The sequence below is a fragment of the Trichosurus vulpecula genome, chromosome 4 (assembly GCF_011100635.1).
Source record: "Trichosurus vulpecula isolate mTriVul1 chromosome 4, mTriVul1.pri, whole genome shotgun sequence".
Lineage (NCBI taxonomy): Eukaryota > Metazoa > Chordata > Mammalia > Diprotodontia > Phalangeridae > Trichosurus > Trichosurus vulpecula.
This window is the reverse complement of record NC_050576.1, coordinates 105,621,928-105,641,758: the sequence shown is the minus strand read 5'-3', so window position 1 is coordinate 105,641,758 and position 19,831 is coordinate 105,621,928. Positions and strand designations below refer to the sequence as shown.

Sequence of the window (19,831 nt, the reverse complement as noted above, 5' to 3'; positions counted from 1 at the left end):
CCTTGAGGTGGTGTCTGATGAATGAGGCAAAATCAGCGGTGTCCGATGAGGGGCGGGGGAACACGCATCAACGATTTGTATAGCTGGTGGATGGAGGGTGCCAGGGTCGGAGAGGAAGGTATCATGGTGTCCTGCTCTGACCATATGGGGCCACCACCCTTCCCCCTTCTCACAGTGTGGGGATGATCTTCGTCAGGACATGCTAACTCTGCAAATGATTCGAATCATGAACAAGATCTGGATCCAGGAGGGACTGGACATGCGCATGGTCATCTTCCGATGTTTCTCCACTGGCCGAGGTCGAGGTCAGTTTGGTTCCTGGGGATAGGTGGGCCCATAGCAAGAGGTGAAGACTCCCTCCCCTCTGTGCACCTCCTTCTGCTCCCTTCCAACAACCAGAGTGTCAGGAGGGTGGTTGTGCCCCAGTTTAAGGCTATATATCTACTGGGAAAGCCCTGAGAGCTACAAAGAAAGATGGCATATGGTGGGGGCTTGGAGATTGAGTTCCCTTTCCAAGATTATCCTGAAATTATCCTGGCCTTTTCCTCAGTTGCTCTTGAGCTAGGAAAGGATTCTGATTGAAAAGTCAATGACACAGCAGGTGTCAGCCTGAGTCTTTCCTTAATCGCCCTGGAACCCCATTTCTTTGAGTGACCTAGATCCCTTCTTTCTCAGGCATGGTGGAGATGATCCCCAATGCTGAAACCTTGCGCAAGATCCAAGTGGAGCATGGGGTGACCGGCTCCTTCAAGGACCGACCCTTGGCTGACTGGCTGCAGAAGCACAACCCCGGGGAAGATGAGTATGAGAAGGTAGGAGCATGGATGAGGAAGCTTGGTGTGGTGGAAAGAACACTGGACTGAGATCAAAAGGCCTGGGATCAAGTCCCGCCTCCACCAATGATTACCTGCATGACCTTTTGGCCTGTTGGCTTAGCTCTGTAGTTTAACCTTCTTCATTTGTAAAATGAGGGGTTTGGATCAGGTGATCTCTGAGATCCCTTCAGCTCTAAAGGTCTGTGGTGCAATGACAAGGGGTGATCCTGAGAGACCCATAACCATGCTGCTTTAAGTAGAACAGCTTAATCCTATAAAAGTCACCTAGGAGTTGACAAGTCTTGGGGTAAAAGAAAAGAATGACCAGGGAAACATTTCCTCTTGGTTGGTTTGGACTGCCGTCTTTAGGGCTTACGTCTCCAATGTAAGCCAGGGAAATTCTTAGGGTGTCATCTTTGCTCTTTCTTTTGTAAGAGGCTTCCCTCCTCACTTGGGGAGTGGGAGTGGGGGTGGGGGTTAACTTGCAAAGTCCAATTAATATTTCTACCGAGCCATGTTTGGTGACCATTTTTCTTCTATCAGAGGCTTTTTTCTTTTGGAATTTTCTTTTGGAATTTCTTTTTGGAATTTTGTGAGGTAACCTGTACTTTATCAGCAATGGTGTGAGTTCCTGGTTTTATACTTTGTCATAGGATTTTGGAATGGAAAGGGTCCTTTCAGCCATTTTGTTTTGTGCCTTCATTTGACAAATGAGGAAATTGTGGCTCAGATTTGGGGAAGTGACTTGTCCAAAGTCACACAGCTAGACGATGGCAGAGTTAGGACTTAAACCCAATTTTCCTGCTTCCTGGACCATTATTATTTCCATCCATCAATCAATCAACATTTATTAAGTGCCAACTATGTGCTAGGCATTGTGCTAAGGGCTAGGGATACAAAAAGAGGAATAAGGCAGACCCTGCCCTGAAGGAGCTTATAATCTAATGATTTCCATGATACAAGGGATTCATAGCCTGTGTGTGTGTGTGTGTGTGTGTGTGCGTGTGCGCGTGTGTGTGTGTGATGGACTCCGTTGACAATCTAGTGAAGCCTATGGGCCTCTTTTCAGACTAATGTCTTTAAATTAAAGAAAATAATAAAATTCTTAGGACTACAGAGGAAATCAATTAAACTGAAATACAGGTATCAAAATAGTTAAAAAACAAGTTTGTGAACCCCAGATTAAGAACTCCTGCACTCTACCCTATTGTGGCACCCTGAGTTCCCATTCCTCTACTAAAAAGAACCAACTGAAGCCAGCAAATACTATAATTATCAAGCTTTTTCTGTTTACTCATATCACGCCAGGTGCATTGAGGTAATAACACACACTGACATTCATCGCTTTCAGGCTGACAAAACACACTTTCCTCACAAAAGCCCTGAGAGCCTTGTAGGCTGCAAGGGAAGAATAAGCCCCAGAGAGGGTCCCCGCTTACAATCCCCAAGCTCACAGTCTTCTAGCTGAGGTAGGCCTTACAAGATTTATAATGGTCTCATGAGGAGAAGGGGGAAAGATACATTAGGAAATGTAGGTAATGTAAAACCCAATGGCGTCAACACAAATTTATTAAAAATCAATACATAAATTTTAATGGGAAAAAAAAGCCTCATGTGCAGTCCAGGGCACAATCACCTGCCAGATAAGTTCAGGGTCAGAAGGCCTGTGGACCGGATGGGGAGTTCTGAGGCAGCCAAAAGACACAAGAGAAGGAAGAGGTCACTTTTCTTTTCAATCTTTTTCCTTTTTTTAACATTTAAGTGTTGTGTTTTTTTTATTCTAAGCTTAATTATAAACATCTGAACATTTCAATATACCAACCCCGCCCCACCCCCAAACAAAAAAGAAAAAGGGAATTGTGTGTGAAGCTGTAAAGTTCTTTTTTTTTTTGTTGTTTTCTTCTCAAGAAGGCAAGTCCCAGGGAGACAGATTTCCCCATTAGCACTAAGACAAAAGTGGTGTTACTATAATTATCTCCCACTTCTTTCCCTCCATTTCTTCTCTCCATCCCACCCCACCCACTCCCACTCTTGAAAAAAAAAATGAAAATAAGATTATGGGATTTATGAATCCTTTATGGATACTCATAAAGTATATCTATTCATATGTAGAATGTAAGCTCCTTGGATCACAGTGGGAGGAGCAGTGTATTTGGAGTCCGAGTACCTGGATCCAGGTCTCACGTCTGACACTCCCTAAGTGGTGTTGAACAGATTAATTCACCTCCATGGGGCTCAGTTTCCTCAATTCTAAAATGAGAGGGTTTGACTAAATGGCCTTGAAAGTTCCTTCCAGCTTTAAATATATTCTCTAAACTCCCTACGCTGGTATCCATTGCCTTTCCTCTGCCATCTGGCTCCAGTCTCTATTTCTGGCCTCATTTCATATTCCTTTCATTCTAAGGGTCAATCAAGAATTTTGGGATTTGTCTGTCCTTGTCCCTTTGTTTCCATGGTTTCCTTTGCCTGAAATACCATCTGGCCTTCTAACCTCTCTCCCTGTAGAAACCACCTCTGTGGAGAAAGTCTTCCCTGTTTTGTCCAGATAGAAATGATTTCCTTCTTTCTTCTTGTAACTCCTATACCACTTTGTACATTTGAGCTATTATTTTTATTACTTAGACTTACATAGCACTTTACGGTTTGCAAAACCCTGTGAGGTAAGTGCTATGATTATCCCCATTTTACAGATGTGGAAGCTGAGGCTGAAAGAGACTAGTTTTTAGGGTCACTATCTGAGGCAGGATTTGAACCCAGGCAGTTTTGTCTGACTGAGTAACTGTCTGAGGCAGGATTTGAACCCAGGCAGTTTTTTCTGACTCCAAGTCTATCCACTACATAAAGGGTGGGGCATTCAAGGAAGTGTGAGACTGTCTATTTACTGACATACTACTTAAAAGATGAGAAACTGGGGCAGCTAGGTGGCGCAGTGAGTAGAGCACCGGTTCTGGAGTCAGGAGAATCTGAGTTCAAGTCTGGCCTCAGACACTTGAAGCACTAGCTATGTGACCCTGGGCAAGTCACTTTGCCCCAACTGCCCTGCCCCCCCCCAAAAAAAGGCAAAAAAAAAAATAAAAGATGAGAAACAAATACAAAAAGAATTCAGTATATGAATGAACAGTAGGACAGTGAGGACTCCAAGATAGGGGAGGGTTGGAACAATTAAGGACAATTTCACAGGGGAGAGGGGACTTTGACTGAATCTCGAATCATAGAAATGTTGTGGGATATAGGATCATATGTTTTGAGATGAAAGGGCTGTGTTAATAGTCATCTCTTCCAAACTCCTTCTTTTACAAATAAAGAAACTGAGTCCCAAAGAGGTTAAGTGACTCACCTGAATTTCTACAGGTAGTGATCCGCAGTGCCAATATCTGAGCCCATGTCAGTATTCTCTTTCCACTATGCTCTATTGCCTAGCTGGAAGAGACCTTTCATATCATCTTCCTCAGGCTGTTCATTTTATTGATGAGGAAACGGAAATGTGGAAGTGAATTGTTGAAGCCTATGCCCAGTCAGAGAACTGGAAGAATAGGTTTTTTCACATTCCTGGTCTGTTGTGCCAACTGCTGGTCAAACAGAAAATGAAACAAAACCAAACAGCCTAGTTTTACTGAACCTCATAGGGTACAGACCTCACAAAAGTGAAAGTGGGACTGAATGTGGGCGAGTGGCTGTAATGTTAGTTATATAAGTTTTGTTCCTTGGGGAGAAAAGGATTGGACAGAAGAGTTCAAGGGAGTTAACCAGAATAGATAAGAAGTACTTAAAGGCTCCCTGCTCAAAATATTTCCCCCTTCCATGCTCCAATTAGAGAAAATTCCATCAGAGATTCATGTCGAGCTCCTCAAACACCCACTCCATGAGTTCATACCTTAGCTAAATTATTTTAATCAGCTCAGGACTGAGCTAAATGCCAAATGAGCATTTAATTCTGTTCATTTTAATTTAACAAGCATGTACTGAGCGCCTACTATGTGCCAGCCATCCTTCTAAACACTGGCAGTTATTTGGGGATATTTTGGCCTTAGAAGGAAATTCCTTCTTGATTTCCAGCTACTTGTATTCCTATACGGCCATAGATGTTTCTAGGGCCCCAATCAATGAAATCTCTGACCTTCCTCACTTGGACCATAAACCTGCCATGGGGGTATTTATGTGTGTAGAGTATTCATAAACCATCCTCTTGATACTGAGGATCTGTCATGCAAACAAGTATGATACGGAGTTGAATGCAAGACAGTATATGATCAAGCAGCAGTGGTGGCAAAGACAGAAAGCATGACGTTTGTCCCTCTCCAGCTGGCTCTCATGTCAATCCATTCAGGCAGGACAAACCTATGGCCCCTGTTGTCCCTTGGCCAGTTCCATGCTTTTCTTCTCCTTCTAGGCTGTGGAGAATTTCATCTACTCTTGTGCCGGCTGCTGCGTGGCCACCTACGTCCTGGGCATCTGTGACCGGCACAATGACAACATCATGCTCAAGACCACGGGCCACATGTTCCACATTGATTTTGGTCGCTTCTTGGGCCATGCCCAGATGTTTGGCAACATCAAGCGGTGAGTGGGCCTCCAGTGAAAAAAGTGTGTATTTATTTACATGTGAGAAGGGCACGGAGGCCAGGTGAAATGTTTCAACGCTGGGAAATGGGTGACAGGACCCTAGAGTTTGTTAGCCTAGGGAAGAGAAGACTTGGGACCAACTTAATAATGCTCCTTGTGACACAAAAAGTTAATTTAGGAAAGTGAAGATCAGCTATTTTCAGCACATATTGAGAATTGACCTTAAATTGCAGCTGAAAGAACTGAGTCTAACTACATGGAAAATGACTATCTGGATGATTTGATGTTGGAACAGGTGATCAAGGGAGGTCATGGGGCGTTCTTCCCTAGAGTTCTCTTAAGAATTTGAATTAGCCAGATGTGATAGCACACACCTGTACTCCTTGCTGCTGAGGAGGCTGAGGCTGGTAAATCACTTGAGCTTGGGAGTGCTGAGCTGCAGTAGGCAATTCAATGTCCTCACCAAGTCCAGCACCAATATGGTGAGCCCTCAGGAAGAAGGTCACCAAACTACTTAAGGAGAGGAACACTGGAAGGAGTCAGAAAGGGAGGTCAAAACTCCCATGTCAATCAGTGGTGCGATCTGATCTGTGATCCCCTACTGTATGTCCAGCCTGGGCACAATCTAGTCTTTTTTTTTTCATATGTAGGCTCTTTATTCCTTTTTTTTTTTCCGTTTACAATACTTGGTTCTACATAATTTTGAGTTCCTGATTTTCTTTCCCCCCTCCCCCTCTCCCTCCCCGAGACGGCATGGAATCTGATATTATCTTTTACGTATAACTTTGCATTGAACTTATTTACACAATAGTCAAGTTGTGGAGAAGAATTGTGACCGATGGAATGAATCATGAGAAAGAAGAAACAAAACCCCCAAAAAAACCCAAAAACAAAAACAAAAGAGAAAAAAAAACAGAGGGGGAAAAAACGGCGAGCATAAAGTGTGCCTCAATCTGCATTCAGACTCCATAGTTCTTTCTCTGGATGTAGTAGCTCTCTCCATCATGAGTCCTTTGGAGCTGTCTTTGCACCTTGTGTTGCTGAGAAGAGCGAAGTCTATCAGGGTTAGTCATCACAGAATCCATATATCTGTGGTTGTGTATAATGTTCTCCTGGTTCTGCTCCACTCACTCAGCATTATATCATGTAGGTTTTTCCAGGTTGTTATGAAGTCCTATCATCCCCATTTCTTATAGCACAATAGTATTTCATTACCTTCATATACCACAACTTGTTCAGTCATTCCCCAGTTGATGGGCATCCCCTTGATTTCCAATTCTTTGCTACTACAAAAAGAGCCGCTATAAATATTTTTGTACATATGGGTCCTTTTCCCACCTGTGTGATCTCTTTGGGATACAACCCTAGAAATGGTATTGCTGGGTCAAAGGGTATGAACATTTTTATAGCCCTTTGGGCATAGTTCCAAATTGCTCTCCAAAATGGCTGGATCAGTTCACAACTCCACCAGCAATGTAACAATGTTCCAATTTTCCCACATCTTCTCCAGCATTTATCATTTTCCTGTTTTGTCTTAAAAAATAATAATAATAACGCTAAAGAGATTCACTTATTCTTTGGGTGTGGGAAACTCTCTGGGACTAAACATTTCAGGTAAAGTGCTAATCTGCATTGGTAGGAGAAGTTTCTAACTAGTGGTTTCTGATACTAATAACATTATAGAACAAAAAATAGAAAAAATGTAGAGATTTCTATTTGTCTTGGTTGGATAGATAAGTTAAAACATCGATCCGGTCCAGGAGGGTGAGATTTTGTCTTTCATTTTAACCTCGCCTCTGTCCATATGTTTCTCTTTGCCCAGGGACCGTGCCCCCTTCGTCTTTACCTCAGACATGGCGTACGTCATCAATGGGGGTGACAAACCATCCAGCCGCTTCCATGACTTTGTGGACCTTTGCTGCCAGGCCTACAACCTCATTAGAAAGCATACCCACCTCTTCCTCAACCTTCTGGGCCTGGTGAGAGGACTGTCCTCCTCTAATGTCCTCTTCCTCATAGCTTGATACTGCCCTTAAAACCCCACCCCAAGCTGTGACTCGCTGCGGGGTGTCTGGTCAGATCAATAATGTGCCTTAAACTGCTATAGGTATCAGTTATTCTTATTATTCCCCAATAGAATATAAGCAACTTGAGGACAGAGACTCTTGCTTTTTGTCTGTGCCCCTAGCCTGTGCCTAGCACATAGCATGCCACTCATAAATGCTTCTTGAATTGAATCAACAGTTCTCTGGGCACCCTGTCCTGGGTCCTTAGGCTGATTGGTGTACAGACCCTTCCCCCCACTATTACCCTCTAGGATGGTCAAGGGCGTCTACGTGTAATAGGCTGCCTTGGAAGTCACCAAAGTCACATGCGTAATTTCCTCTTTCCCTCTTACCCAGATGCTGTCTTGTGGGATCCCTGAGCTTTCAGACCTCGAGGACCTCAAGTACGTGTACGACGCCTTGAGGCCCCAGGACACAGAGGCCGATGCCACCACCTACTTCACTAGGTAATGCCCTGAGTGCCGCAGCTATGCTCCCCCTGAGATACTAGAAGGAGCAGGCCAGGAGTTGGGAACTAGAGACGGCACAGGTGTGATGCTAGTGTAGAGGGAGGTGTTGGCTTTCATTATGGACTCAGTTTTATTCTCGAGTCTCTGTGTGTGATCGATGATGGGCAAGCGAGTTCATTTCTGGGCCTCAGTTTTTCCATTTGTATTTGTTTGGGAGGTGCTGTCCTTTAAATATGAAGTAATTGGACCATTAGTGAGGCACGTTTTGAATATTTTTTGCAATGAAATCAGTAGGGATGGATTTACCTATCTTGGCCTCAGGTTCTTTATAAATAAAACGGGGGAGGGAAAGGAATGTTGGACCAGATGATTTCTAAGATCCCTTCCGGTGCTAAGTCTGTGGTTCTATAATTTGCACTCATTCATGTTTTCCCTAGAAGGTTCAGTTCCACACGCATTAATCAGGGGCTTACCATATATAGAATGTGGTACTAGGGTGGGTGAAGACACTGTCTTTGTTAAACTTATGAAAACCACTCACTAATAACTACAATACAAAATAATATGAAAATCATTGTGGCATGGAAGATCAAGGGCTGGATTCAAGTCCTGCCTGACACATAATGGAAACGTGATCCTGGGTCGATAACATAATCTCTCAGTGGGCCCAAGCATCTCTAAGTCACAGAGAACTTGATCTATATTGGTAGAAGGGATTTCCTCACCAAGAGTTCCCCATACAAATGAAATCACAGATCCAGAACAAAACTAAGACCAGAAAACAAAATTATTTGTAAATACATGAGAATTGCCAAGCAAGCGCTATGCCATGAAGTCCAAGGGAGGACCGGTATCCTATGCAGAAGAGACATGGGAAGATCCAGCAGGGTCCATTCCTCTATTTCCTTGCCATCCTATAACAGGTTAATAGAGTCCAGCCTGGGCAGCGTGGCCACAAAGCTCAATTTCTTCATCCACAACTTGGCGCAGATGAAGTTCACAGGTTCCGATGACCGGCTGACCCTCTCTTTTGCCCCCCGTACTTACACCCTCAAGAGCTCTGGGCGCATCAGTGATGTCTTCCTCTGTCGCCATGAGAAGGTCTTCCACCCCCATAAGGGCTATGTAAGTGTCCTGCTCACCCGTTCCCCACGGATCCCAGCTTAGGGCAACAACCTCCCCCTGATCTGATAGGGATGCAAATGGAATATATGTTAGAGGGTTGTCAACACCCTTTCCTTTTATACTCACATGACTGACTTGGCTGATGTGAGAAATGGACCAGATGATCCTCCTGTCAGCTTAAGTATTTATTTTATGAAGTGTGCCCAAGAAAACATCACTTATTTTTTGCCACTTTGCTACATAATATTTTCTCTCCATCTGAAAAACCCAGTAGATCCCTGGTCTCTGTTTAAGGAGGATCGCTAAAAGTTTCTCAGAGGGCCAGGTTCCTTTCTCATCCTTCCTCTCCTGTTCCTAGCCCTACTTCCCCAAACAAACAGAAATCCTCTGGGTACAGAGGGCAGGGAGGGCACAGAACAAGACTCTGGGCCTTTGCAGATCTATGTGGTAAAGGTGATGCGTGAGAACGCCCATGAAGCTGTCTACATCCAACGGACCTTCGAGGAGTTCCAGGAACTACACAGCAAGCTCCGCCTTCTCTTCCCTTCCTTCCATCTGCCCAGGTATACAGCCACTGCCTGGCAGCCCTTTGTTAATGCACTTTGGGGCAATGGGGTGGTGATGGTAGGGGAGCGAGGCTCAGGGCAGAAGCAGGCCCCTCCTTGAAAGAGGGACTTCAGATTTTAACAATGTTGATTGATATATTTTGTCAGTCAATAAACATTTAGGAAGCGCCTACTCTGTACTGGGCACTATGCTAAGTCCTAGGAATACAAAGAAAGGCTAACAGTCCCTGCTCTCATATCGCCTATATTCCTCAACATGCAATTTAGCAAAGCTAAGCAGCACATCAGGGCAGTCAGGTGGTGCAGTGGATAGAGTGCTGAGTCAGGCCCTGAATTCAAATCCAGCTCCAGACACTTACTAGCTGTGTGACCCTGGCAAGTCACTTAACCTTTACCTCCATCATTTTCTTCCCCTGTAAAACGGGAAATCATAATAGTACCTACCTCCTAGGCTGGTTGTAAGGATGAAATGAGATAATATTTGTAAAAAGAGCTTAGTGTAGTGCCTGACATATAGTAGGCACTATATAAATATTTATTTCCTCCCTTCATATTTCTGCTTTGGGGCCAAGGTTGGGCATTATAGTTTTCATTCCCACCACCCCTCCTCTGCACCCACCTCATGCAAATTTTTTTATCTTTTTTACAAATTAATTTTTTATTCTGAATCACCAATTGGGATGGACTTTTGTATATCTACACAGTGGAACAGAAAATGAGGATCATACTATGAAACTAATGCTCTCTCTTATGTATAGCCCGCTTTTATTTTTAGGTGTATAAAAAAGATCATTCTCTAGCTTTCAAAGCTGTCCTGTCAGTCTGTGCCTTTTTCTGACTGTCTTCCAAATATCTTTTTAATTCAAAAAAATAAAAAAGATGCCTCAGCTGGTCATTATAATTTCCCAGCATTCTATTCCAGTCACTTATTGTGCTTTTTTATTTCTATTCCTGGGGTCATTGGGTATATTGTTTTCCTGCATCCGCTTGTATCACTTTATATTAATTTGTATGCTCCATATCCATTATAGTCATCATTTCTTACTCTACTGTGGAATTCCATTGCTATCATACACCAAAATTTGTTTAGCTATTCCCCAATCAAGGGGCATCTGTCTTGTTTCCACTTTTTTTTGCTATTACCAAATGTACCGCTATACAGGAGGTGTCCCAAGAGTCAGTGTAGTTTTTTTTTTTTTTGCAGGGAGGGAAGGGCAATTGGGGTTAAGTGACTTGCCCAAAGTCACACAGCTAGTAAAGTGTGTCAAGTGTCTGAGGCTGGATTTGAACTCAGGTCCTCCTGACTCCAGGGCTGGTGCTCTACTCACTGTGCCACCTAGTTGCCCCGTTAGTGTAGTTTTAAGTTATAAAAGCTTAAATTATTAAATATACTTAATTTAAGTTGTTAAAGTAATTAAAGTTACCTAGTTTAAGGTGTTAAAGTTTAAAACTTCACTAAGACTTTTGGGACATAACCTTGTATATTTTATTGCTGTAGCCCCCTTTTTTTTCTGTAGAGGCACATCTTTGCCATTTTGCAGAGGTTTCTCTTGGGGGCCAAATAGCTGTGACTTTCCCATAAACCCCCTAGAATTGCACCAGTCCAGCTCTTGGTCATAAAATCAAGCCCTGTCTTGCCAGAAGCAAATCAGGGTGCGCCTCATGAAAATGAGAAATGAGCCTATAGGAAATTGAATCTCTTTTTTTTCATTTGTAAAATTTAGGGTAATCTCTATAGTCCCACTTCCTTCTTATGTTCCAAAATAATTATATTTTTATGCTTATTTTCTTTTAAATTTTTTTTTCAATTAATAAAATATATTTTCTTTTTCTCCCATTTGTGCCCCCCCCCCCCGCTGGAAAAAAAAGAAAAACAAATCTTTGTAACAAATATGTATAACTAAGCAAAACAAATCCCTACATTGGCTATGTAAAATAAAAAATGCCTCATTCCAGCACCCGAGTCCATCACCTTTCTGCAGGAGGTGGCAGCAGGTCTTCTTTCTGATTATTTTTCCCAAAGCCATTCAGTTTGTCCATGATAAGTCTTTCCATTCTTTGCTAGGTTCATTCCAACACAACAGCTGGTCTGATGCTATATTGAGGCATTAAGGAGCTAGATCAGGATACGTCTATGTCCTCTGAGTCTAGAGAAATGGGGCGTTTTATGGGATGGGGAAAATTTAGACTTAAGTCCCTTCCAGTTGTTCAGGTTAAGGGGAGAAGTATGGGTTTGATCAATGGAAATATCGCCAGCTTTTGATATTTGAGGAGTAACTCCCTCTTTTGTTTGTTTGTCACCCTCTTCCTCCTCCCCTCTCATGGACATCCCTCATTCCCACCCCAGCTTTCCCAGCAGATTTGTGATTGGCCGATCTAGAGGTGAGGCTGTGGCCGAGCGGAGGAAGGAACTGCTGAATGGGTATATCTGGCACCTGATCCATTCGTCCCCAGAGGTGGCAGAGGTGGGCATCCCCATTCATAGGACAGGAGTGGTTTGGGAGTGATTGGAAAAGAAGGAGCAGGAATATGATGGAGGGAAGAGGGTACAAAGGGACATGGAGATACCTCTGTCAAAGACTCTGAAAATCCAATGATCTTTGGTCTTTTCCTTTTAATCTTTAGTTAGTAGCCTGCAATAAGCACCCTCTCTGTGTAAAGCCCTGACCCTCACTGTGCTATGTCTCGAGATAAAAAGGAAGAAGATGGTACAGTGTCTGCCCTCTGGGAGGCTCCCAGCCTAATAGAGGCCAAAGATGTAAACACAAATGACAGAAACAAGCCAAGTCAACTATGGGACTCAACATGTATTCATTAGGGATCCTAGAAGAATTAGGGTGATTAGAGTCAGAAGCAGTTAGTCATGGAATGTTTCCTGGAAGAGAAGGAAGTTTGGGGCTGGTTGTTAAGGAAAGAGAGAGTAAGATTTAGCAGAGTAAAGGGCAGATGACTTACACATGAGTGTGTTAGGGTGTGGGGGAAGGGCAGAATAGCTCATGTGAAGGCTGAGCCTGTAAAGACAAGGGAGGGCCAGCGGGTTTGCCTGGCTGGGGCAGAAGGCCAGAGTCGGGTTAGGTAGGAGGTAGGGAGCCGTTGGTGGGAGGAACCTGATTCAGGGCTTCAGGATTTCAGGAGGGAAATCGGAGAGCCAGGAAGAGCTGAAGCTTACTGCCCTTGAACTTGAGTGGGTTGTGTGCTTTCCTTCCAGTGTGATTTGGTGTACACTTTCTTCCACCCCCTGCCCAGGGATGACAAGGCTGCTGGCATCAGCCCAGCTCCCAAATCCTCAGGTACAGTGTCTGCTCCAGGACCATAACCCTACTGCCCCTTCCCCAAAGTCTTCCCTTCTGGCCTGTTAGGGTCTTTTCTGTCGCTGTTTCCTCTGCTGACCCCATCCTCAATCTCCTGTCCTTAGTCCTGCCCCTTCTACCTTTTCCTATTGCCACAGCATATTCTTTTGTACATCCTTCTCAGGGTTCTATCCAGGGGATGATAGCACAGTTACAGTTCTCTGTCCTCATTTCTATATCCATCCTATTCCTAGGACCATCTAGTGACAGAGGAGGAAGCAAGCCCAGAAGTGCAGGCACTAAGTAGCACAATGGGTTTTCAAGCTTCTAATCCAGCGTGCTTCCCATTATATTATGCCGCTTTCCAGGACACTACTCAGACTTAGTTCACTTAAGACAGGGCTGTCCAAAACGCAGCCCATGGCCTGCATGCAGCCTGCAGTGCAATTTATGCAGCTCACATACAAGCATAGAAATCTACATAAATGTTTTAGTAAATGAAGCCGAGCTACTGCAGAGCTCTCACTAAAATGGCAAATCCAAATATGTTGTCTATTGTTTCAATAAAAACCTAAGGTGGGACAGCCCTGACCTAGGAGATTCCTAATGTAGTCAGGGCCAGAATTCCCTTTCCTTGATTGGACAATGAGAAACTGGTGAAGGTGGGGCAGGAGGCAGAATTAACTGACCGTAGCAGGGAAGTGATTAGAACTCATCCTACCTTTTCTTTTCCCTTTGATTTCTGTAGATGGCACATGGGCCCGGCCAGTGGGGAAGGTAGGGGGAGAGGTGAAGTTATCCATCTCCTACAAAAACAATAAGCTGTTCATCATGGTGATGCATATCCGGGGTCTGGTAAGTTCTAAAGTCAGGCAAGTATGGGCCAGTAATCTTTGTTTTTCCTGTGTTTATACTGAATGGCTTAACCCATTCTTCTTCAATTCTCCCTTCCTCTTATCATGATCGACCTCCATATCAAATCCAGTATTGACTGAGTAGGGCAGGTCTAGGTGTTGTAATAGATAGAGTGCCAGACCCAAAGTCAGGAAGACTCAATCTTCCTGAGTTCAAATCTGGCCTCAGACACTAACTGTGTGACCCTAGGCAAGTCACTTAACCCTGTTTGCCTGTGTCCTCTCATCTGTAAAATGAGTTGGAGAAGGAAATGGCAAAACAATAGTATCTGCCAAGAAAACCCCAAAAGGGTCAGGAAGTGTTGGACATGACTGAAAAATGACTGAAAACTGGCTGAGTATCCACAGTGTTAGGCATGTAGGAAACACAGTGTAACAACAATGTGGCTTGCAGATGCTGTAGGGGTGTAAGACCCAACAAGACCAGCAACAAGAGCTGCCAGCACAGATTCTTTGATCTGCTTTTCTAAGGAAAGCAACTTTAAGGGGTTGACAGTTTCACTTTAATCAAACATACATATATCATTCACTTAGTTCAGGGGGAAAAGCCAGCACCCTGAACTTCAAAGCAAATACAAACAGAAAAATATAAACAGAGCAAATAATACAATTCAATAGACAGGCTTTGTCTGATCGAGACATCATATACATAATTACCAAAAAGAGAAGCACCAACATCTGGGTTTTCTTCAAGGGAGGGGGAGGGGGGCGGCTCCAGCAGCAACTCGGAGTCTCCACACCAACACTCTTCCAGTGAGTGAGAGGCCCAAACAAAATGCTAACCTCTGAGTTTATATACCCTTCTTAGGGCCTGAAGACTTCACACCTAATCAGCAAAAGGGTGTGGACCTGGGACTTCACACCTAGTTAGCAAAAGGGGCTTTGCACCTAGTAAGACTTAATCAAAGGCACTTGATTACTTTAGCATTTTAAAAGAGAAAACAGTAAAAAAAAAAAAAAGTCCCACCTTAATTACCAATACACACAAAGAAGCATAAACCATGCTATGGTTCTTGTCAAATAGCTCACAGTATGACTATGGATACAAGTCACAAGTATGTGAAACAAGTAGAGAATTTCATGAAGGAGTATGTAATTAAATATGAAATTTTGTGATAGGAACCCAGAGAAGGTAGAGATCAATGGGAACTTGCATTAGGTCTTGAAGGATGGGGAAGATGAAACTTCAGTAATTTAATTGGTACACATCCTCCTTTCCTTGAGATATCTGTATGTCTATCTATATCTATATATCTTTCCAGCTCTAAGGCATATGATATGATCCTAAGGTGTAGGGATTCCTATCTTATCTCAATCAATTGTGTATATATATGTATATGTATATACATACACACCATATATATGCATGTGCGTGTGTGTGTGCGTATGTGTATATACATGTAGAACATATACACCTTAGATCATAGGATCATAGGACTTAGAGCTGGAAAGGGATTTTAGTTTGGTGGTCTCCAAAGTAGGGTCTGGGGAACCATAGTATCCCCCAGGGGCATTGTGGCCTGATTCCAAGGTGGCGTGTGAGCAATCAATTGAGAGCCAAAAGGAAGATAGGTCAAATCCATTCTTGCTGAGGTACTCAATAATAAGGATTATCTGTAACTCGGCAGCACCTACCTTTATCAAAAACCTGCTACTTCAGCCCCTTCCTTCTGCTATGAAAGCTCGTATTTACCCCTCCCTCCCAGTCTGGGGTGCTCTCAAGGCACCTAAAGAGCCTAAAATAACTGCTACCAGCCATGGCTGAGCTGGTGCCTTGAGCAAATTCTGCCTCACCTGTCCTGCAGATCACTTGGTGACTGCAGCAGGCTCCCCTAGGAAAGCAGACTCTGTACTTGGAGGGCATTGACCAGTGAGTAACAGCCCCACTTTTTTGTTTTGGGGAGAGATGGAGGGAGTCGTATAGGATAAGCAGACACACTCATCTTCCAAACTTTCTTACTCCTTTCAAAAGCCCTATCTTCTCATTGACTCAGGTTTTCAAAGCCTTGGTGCCAATCTTCAGCTCCACATTCTTCCTCACCCCATATATCTAATCAGTTGCCAAGTCTCTTCAGTTTTGCTTCCGCATCTCTCAACCTTTCCCCTTTTCATTACCTCTCACCTGGACTTTTCAAGTGGCCTCTTAATTGGTCTTCCTGTCTCTAGTCTCTCTTCTTTCTACTCTACCCTCCACATGGCTGCCCAAGTGATCTTCCCATTATGTAGATCTCACCGTGTCATTCCCCTGCTCAATAAATTCCACTAGCTCCCTATTGACTCTATGATCAAATATTAATTCATCTTTATGTCATCTTTTTGAAACTTCTTTGTGTAATTATATATCACATATTATATAATTATTAGTACAGTAGAACGTGCACACAATTTACAACTAAGTAAATATACACACATTGGGGGCAAATGCTCACAAATTTTACTGAGAGGGATATGAAATGAAAAATGTTTGGATATCTAGTCCATGGTCTTCATGGGGTGCTGCAGCCAAAAATAAAAATTATCACCTGGTAGCCAGTCTGCTCTAAGCTTTACTAGGCTGGTCCTTGGACAGCAGAGGTATGATCTATCCCCAGGCCTGTATTCAAAGCCCTTCCACCTTGATAAGATTTGCCAGAGTCCGGGTTTTGGAATCCAGGGCCACAACGAGGCATCAAAATAGGATTTTAATAAGAGAAGATTTATAGGATGGTATATTCCAGGTGTTGAGAACTATAAAATATAGGTGTGGAATTAAGCACATTGCCTATAGGGGACTGGTCTGGCTAGAAGAGATAGTTGGCATATGATAGATAAAGTGTTAGAAGTAAGGAGGGGATGTCTGTCACACTTTGCATCTTCTCTGCAGCAGCTGCTCCAGGATGGGAATGACCCTGACCCCTATGTGAAGATTTACCTCCTCCCTGACCCCCAGAAAACCACCAAGAGGAAAACTAAAGTGGCCCGGAAAACCTGCAACCCAACCTACAATGAGATGGTGTGTGGGGGAATCTAACAGAACCAGAGTTATCAAAGCAGGGTGTGGGCTGTCCCTAGATGGTTTGAAGGAGGCTCCTTTGTATCTTGGTGTATCTGTGGGCGTAAGGCCACAGTCCCCTCATGGCCTGTGTCCCTAGGTACCCTCTGGGCCCTCAAAGCTCTCTTTCTTACTTTTACTGGTCTTTTTTCTCTTCCCTTTCTTGCCTTTGCAGCTGGTGTATGATGGGATCCCTAAAGGAGACCTCCAACAGCGGGACTTGCAATTGAGTGTACTGAGTGAGCAAGGATTCTGGGAAAATGTCCTCCTTGGGGAGGTTCACATCCGTCTTCGGGAGCTGGACCTGACTCAGGAGAAGATGGGTTGGTTTGAACTAGGATCCCGAAGCCATGGAATTGTGTGAGCCCAGCATAGCCATGGCCCAGGACCATCAGGATGATGGCAGAACATGAATCACTTCCTTTTCTTGAAAATGGGCAAAGTCATGGCCCTAGGAGCATTTTATCCCCTATACAGGTGGATCTAGCCTCCAATGCTGGGAGGGAGAGAGAGCAATCTTTCCCCATCCCTCCATCCTCAGATTGAACTCGGGTTGTGATGGGCAATTCCATCATGGCTGCAAGGGTGCAACAGAGTTTTAAGTTTACCTTGTGTCAAGGGAGCAATGCCTGGTTGGGGTTGGGGTGGGAACAGGGTGGGGACATTGGGGAAACTTTTTTTTAAAAGAGGAGAGGTGGATATCTTAATTTTTATTTTTAAAAAATGAAATAGTAATTTTGTCCTAACTGGACAGGGAGGCATTATGAGAATTGGTATATGCCTTAGAGAGTGGGGGTGGGGGGTGGGAAGAATGTTTGGTATCCTTTTGTATTATTGATAAGGTTCTTATTGGACTTTTCCCTAGGGTTTTTTTTCTATCCATAGGAATTTTTTTTTGGAGGGGGACAGGGAAGGGGTCCATTAGGTCCCCTCCTAGAGTCCTCCTTCCCTCTGGGGGCAGGCTGGGGGAGAGATGGAGAGGTAGGGGAGCATGTGCTAGGACAGATGCCTGCTCCTCTGTGCCTGTTAGAGATTTTGCTTCCAAAGGAGAGCTGTATAATTTGTACATGTGTAAGGAAGGGACTTCCATTTCTGGGGTCCTGCCAGGGGTGACCTGTGTTCAGGGGACCATGCTCTTCTGGGGGAGTGATTCACCTTACTCCCTCACTTCAGTAGGATCTGATCTGATCACCCTTGTCTTCCACCCCTTCCCCCTACCATCCACTGGGTCCTCTTCAGGAGGCTACCAGGGATTTGCTTTCATCTACCCTTCTGTGTTTCCTCTGGTGGGACAAAATGCCATACTGGATCCTGAAACAAGCAGCCCTCATTGCGTGGTCTGGACCTTGAGTTAGACAGAGCCTGGGGCAAAGAGGAAATAAATCAACTTTGCCTTTCAGGTCATTTCTGAGAAGCATTCCTTCCTCACCACTTTTCGTTTCTCTTTTCCTCTTATTCTCTCTTGAACTAATTTTCTTTCTTATTTGCCTATTCTTTTTATATAATGGTTTCCTCCTTCCCACAATCCCATCCATCTGTCCAGTCTGGAGCTCAAGGGATATCTATAACTGGAGTGAAATGAGATGGAGCTGTTAGCTGCTTTGTGTCTTCCTCTACTTTTCTGGGTTTAGCTGACAAGGAACTGGAGTGGAAGGTGTGGTCATCCCCCTATCACCTACTTCAGGAGTTGGGAGGGGGGAAAAAGTTTCCTTGTAGCCCTTAGTCTTCCACCTGTGGATGTTAGATGCTGCCTTTGGGGCTTCATTTTTCAGAGTCTTCTGTGGCAAAGGAGAGATTTTGAACATTATATTTAAAACTGAACTAGGGTAGTTAAATTAAACTGCTTCTTCCTCTAGCCCCATGATGGAAAGCGGAAAGAAATGAGGCCAGAAGCCACTCTTCCGGTTGTCTTGGTTTTCCTCCCAGAACTTTCACCACTTCTAGGATCAGAAACCCTCTGATCCATAATGCTTTGTGTATGTACTCTCCCAAGGACTGGAGAGAACAGCTCCAGTTGGATACACAACATTAGCCCCAAAGTCTCTATTTTTCTTTTATATTAAAAAGAGCGGAGAAGGAAGCTGGGTTCTTGTTGTTACCCCTTGTTAAACTTGCATGTGGGGCCTTCCCAGATGAGTGGACCAGGAGTGTTTTAAGGCCATTGCTTGGAGCTTATTTTATTTTGTATACCCCAGCAGCCTTGGTAAAAAGAGGCTTCCATACTGTACCCACTTCCCCATGGCCCCATGTGTTTCTCACTTTCTCTGGAACTGTATTTTTTAATAAATAACATTCAAGGAACAGAATTGATGGCTTTCAAAGCTAACAGGTGCTGAGAGGTTTGGGTTCAAAATATCTGGTGTGGGCTAAACATCTTATCTGCTTTTGGCTCATAGTGCTTCAGTTACCCACATGAAAATTATTTTACTGGGTCAGAACCATGGGGCATCCAGCTTAGGATTTCAACCATGATACTGGTACCAAGGGATATGGGGGAAGGCACAGTTGTCCTATATGAAGGCAATTGGAAAATGTCGGGAAGTTTTGAGAGGTGACTCTGGTTTCCCTTATGGATCTAATCCATTATACATTTTGAGAGATTATTGGCATCCTGGGATTTATAGTTGAGGGACTATCTTTCTGAACTACAAATCCCAGGATACAGTCAGTTTTCAAACCCTGATTATACACAAATTTCTCTAAACCCTTATTGAATCTTTTACTAGCCTTTGTGTAATCTGTTTTATGAGTCACCATGGCCAAAGAATTCTCCTCCATAAGGTCAATCTTCTGATGACAAGACCCTCACATTCTTGTCTTGGTTGGTTCCCAGACACCAGCTGCTGGTCTGTTGCTATATTGAAGCATTAAGTATAAGGTTATATGGAATATTGGGCCAGTGACCACAGTGATATCCTTGCCTTTGCAAGAAAGTTTAGTATGTAAAACCACAGCCTTTCATAAGGAGCCTCCAAGGTCATCTACTCCAATCTGGACCTGATTGGGCATCTC

At 43.8% G+C, this 19,831-nt stretch overlaps 1 protein-coding gene across 2 annotated transcripts in view; it reads left to right on the top strand.

Moving 5' to 3' along the window:
* Nucleotides 1–19,120, top strand: part of PIK3C2B (phosphatidylinositol-4-phosphate 3-kinase catalytic subunit type 2 beta) — a 77,797-nt gene extending 58,677 nt beyond the window's left edge. Inside the window, exons 23-34 of one of the 2 annotated variants that reach the window (XM_036756003.1) lie at nt 176–305; nt 676–812; nt 5,206–5,375; nt 7,201–7,357; nt 7,781–7,890; nt 8,817–9,018; nt 9,457–9,581; nt 11,932–12,049; nt 12,793–12,874; nt 13,623–13,729; nt 16,652–16,780; nt 16,995–19,120. In XM_036756003.1, the coding sequence (XP_036611898.1) occupies nt 176–305; nt 676–812; nt 5,206–5,375; nt 7,201–7,357; nt 7,781–7,890; nt 8,817–9,018; nt 9,457–9,581; nt 11,932–12,049; nt 12,793–12,874; nt 13,623–13,729; nt 16,652–16,780; nt 16,995–17,183 (1,656 nt within the window). In that variant the 3' untranslated portion in view covers nt 17,184–19,120. The remainder of the gene's footprint in view (nt 1–175; nt 306–675; nt 813–5,205; nt 5,376–7,200; nt 7,358–7,780; nt 7,891–8,816; nt 9,019–9,456; nt 9,582–11,931; nt 12,050–12,792; nt 12,875–13,622; nt 13,730–16,651; nt 16,781–16,994) is intronic. The other variant, XM_036756004.1, reaches the window with a different exon arrangement.
* Nucleotides 19,121–19,831: the final 711 nt, after the last annotated feature.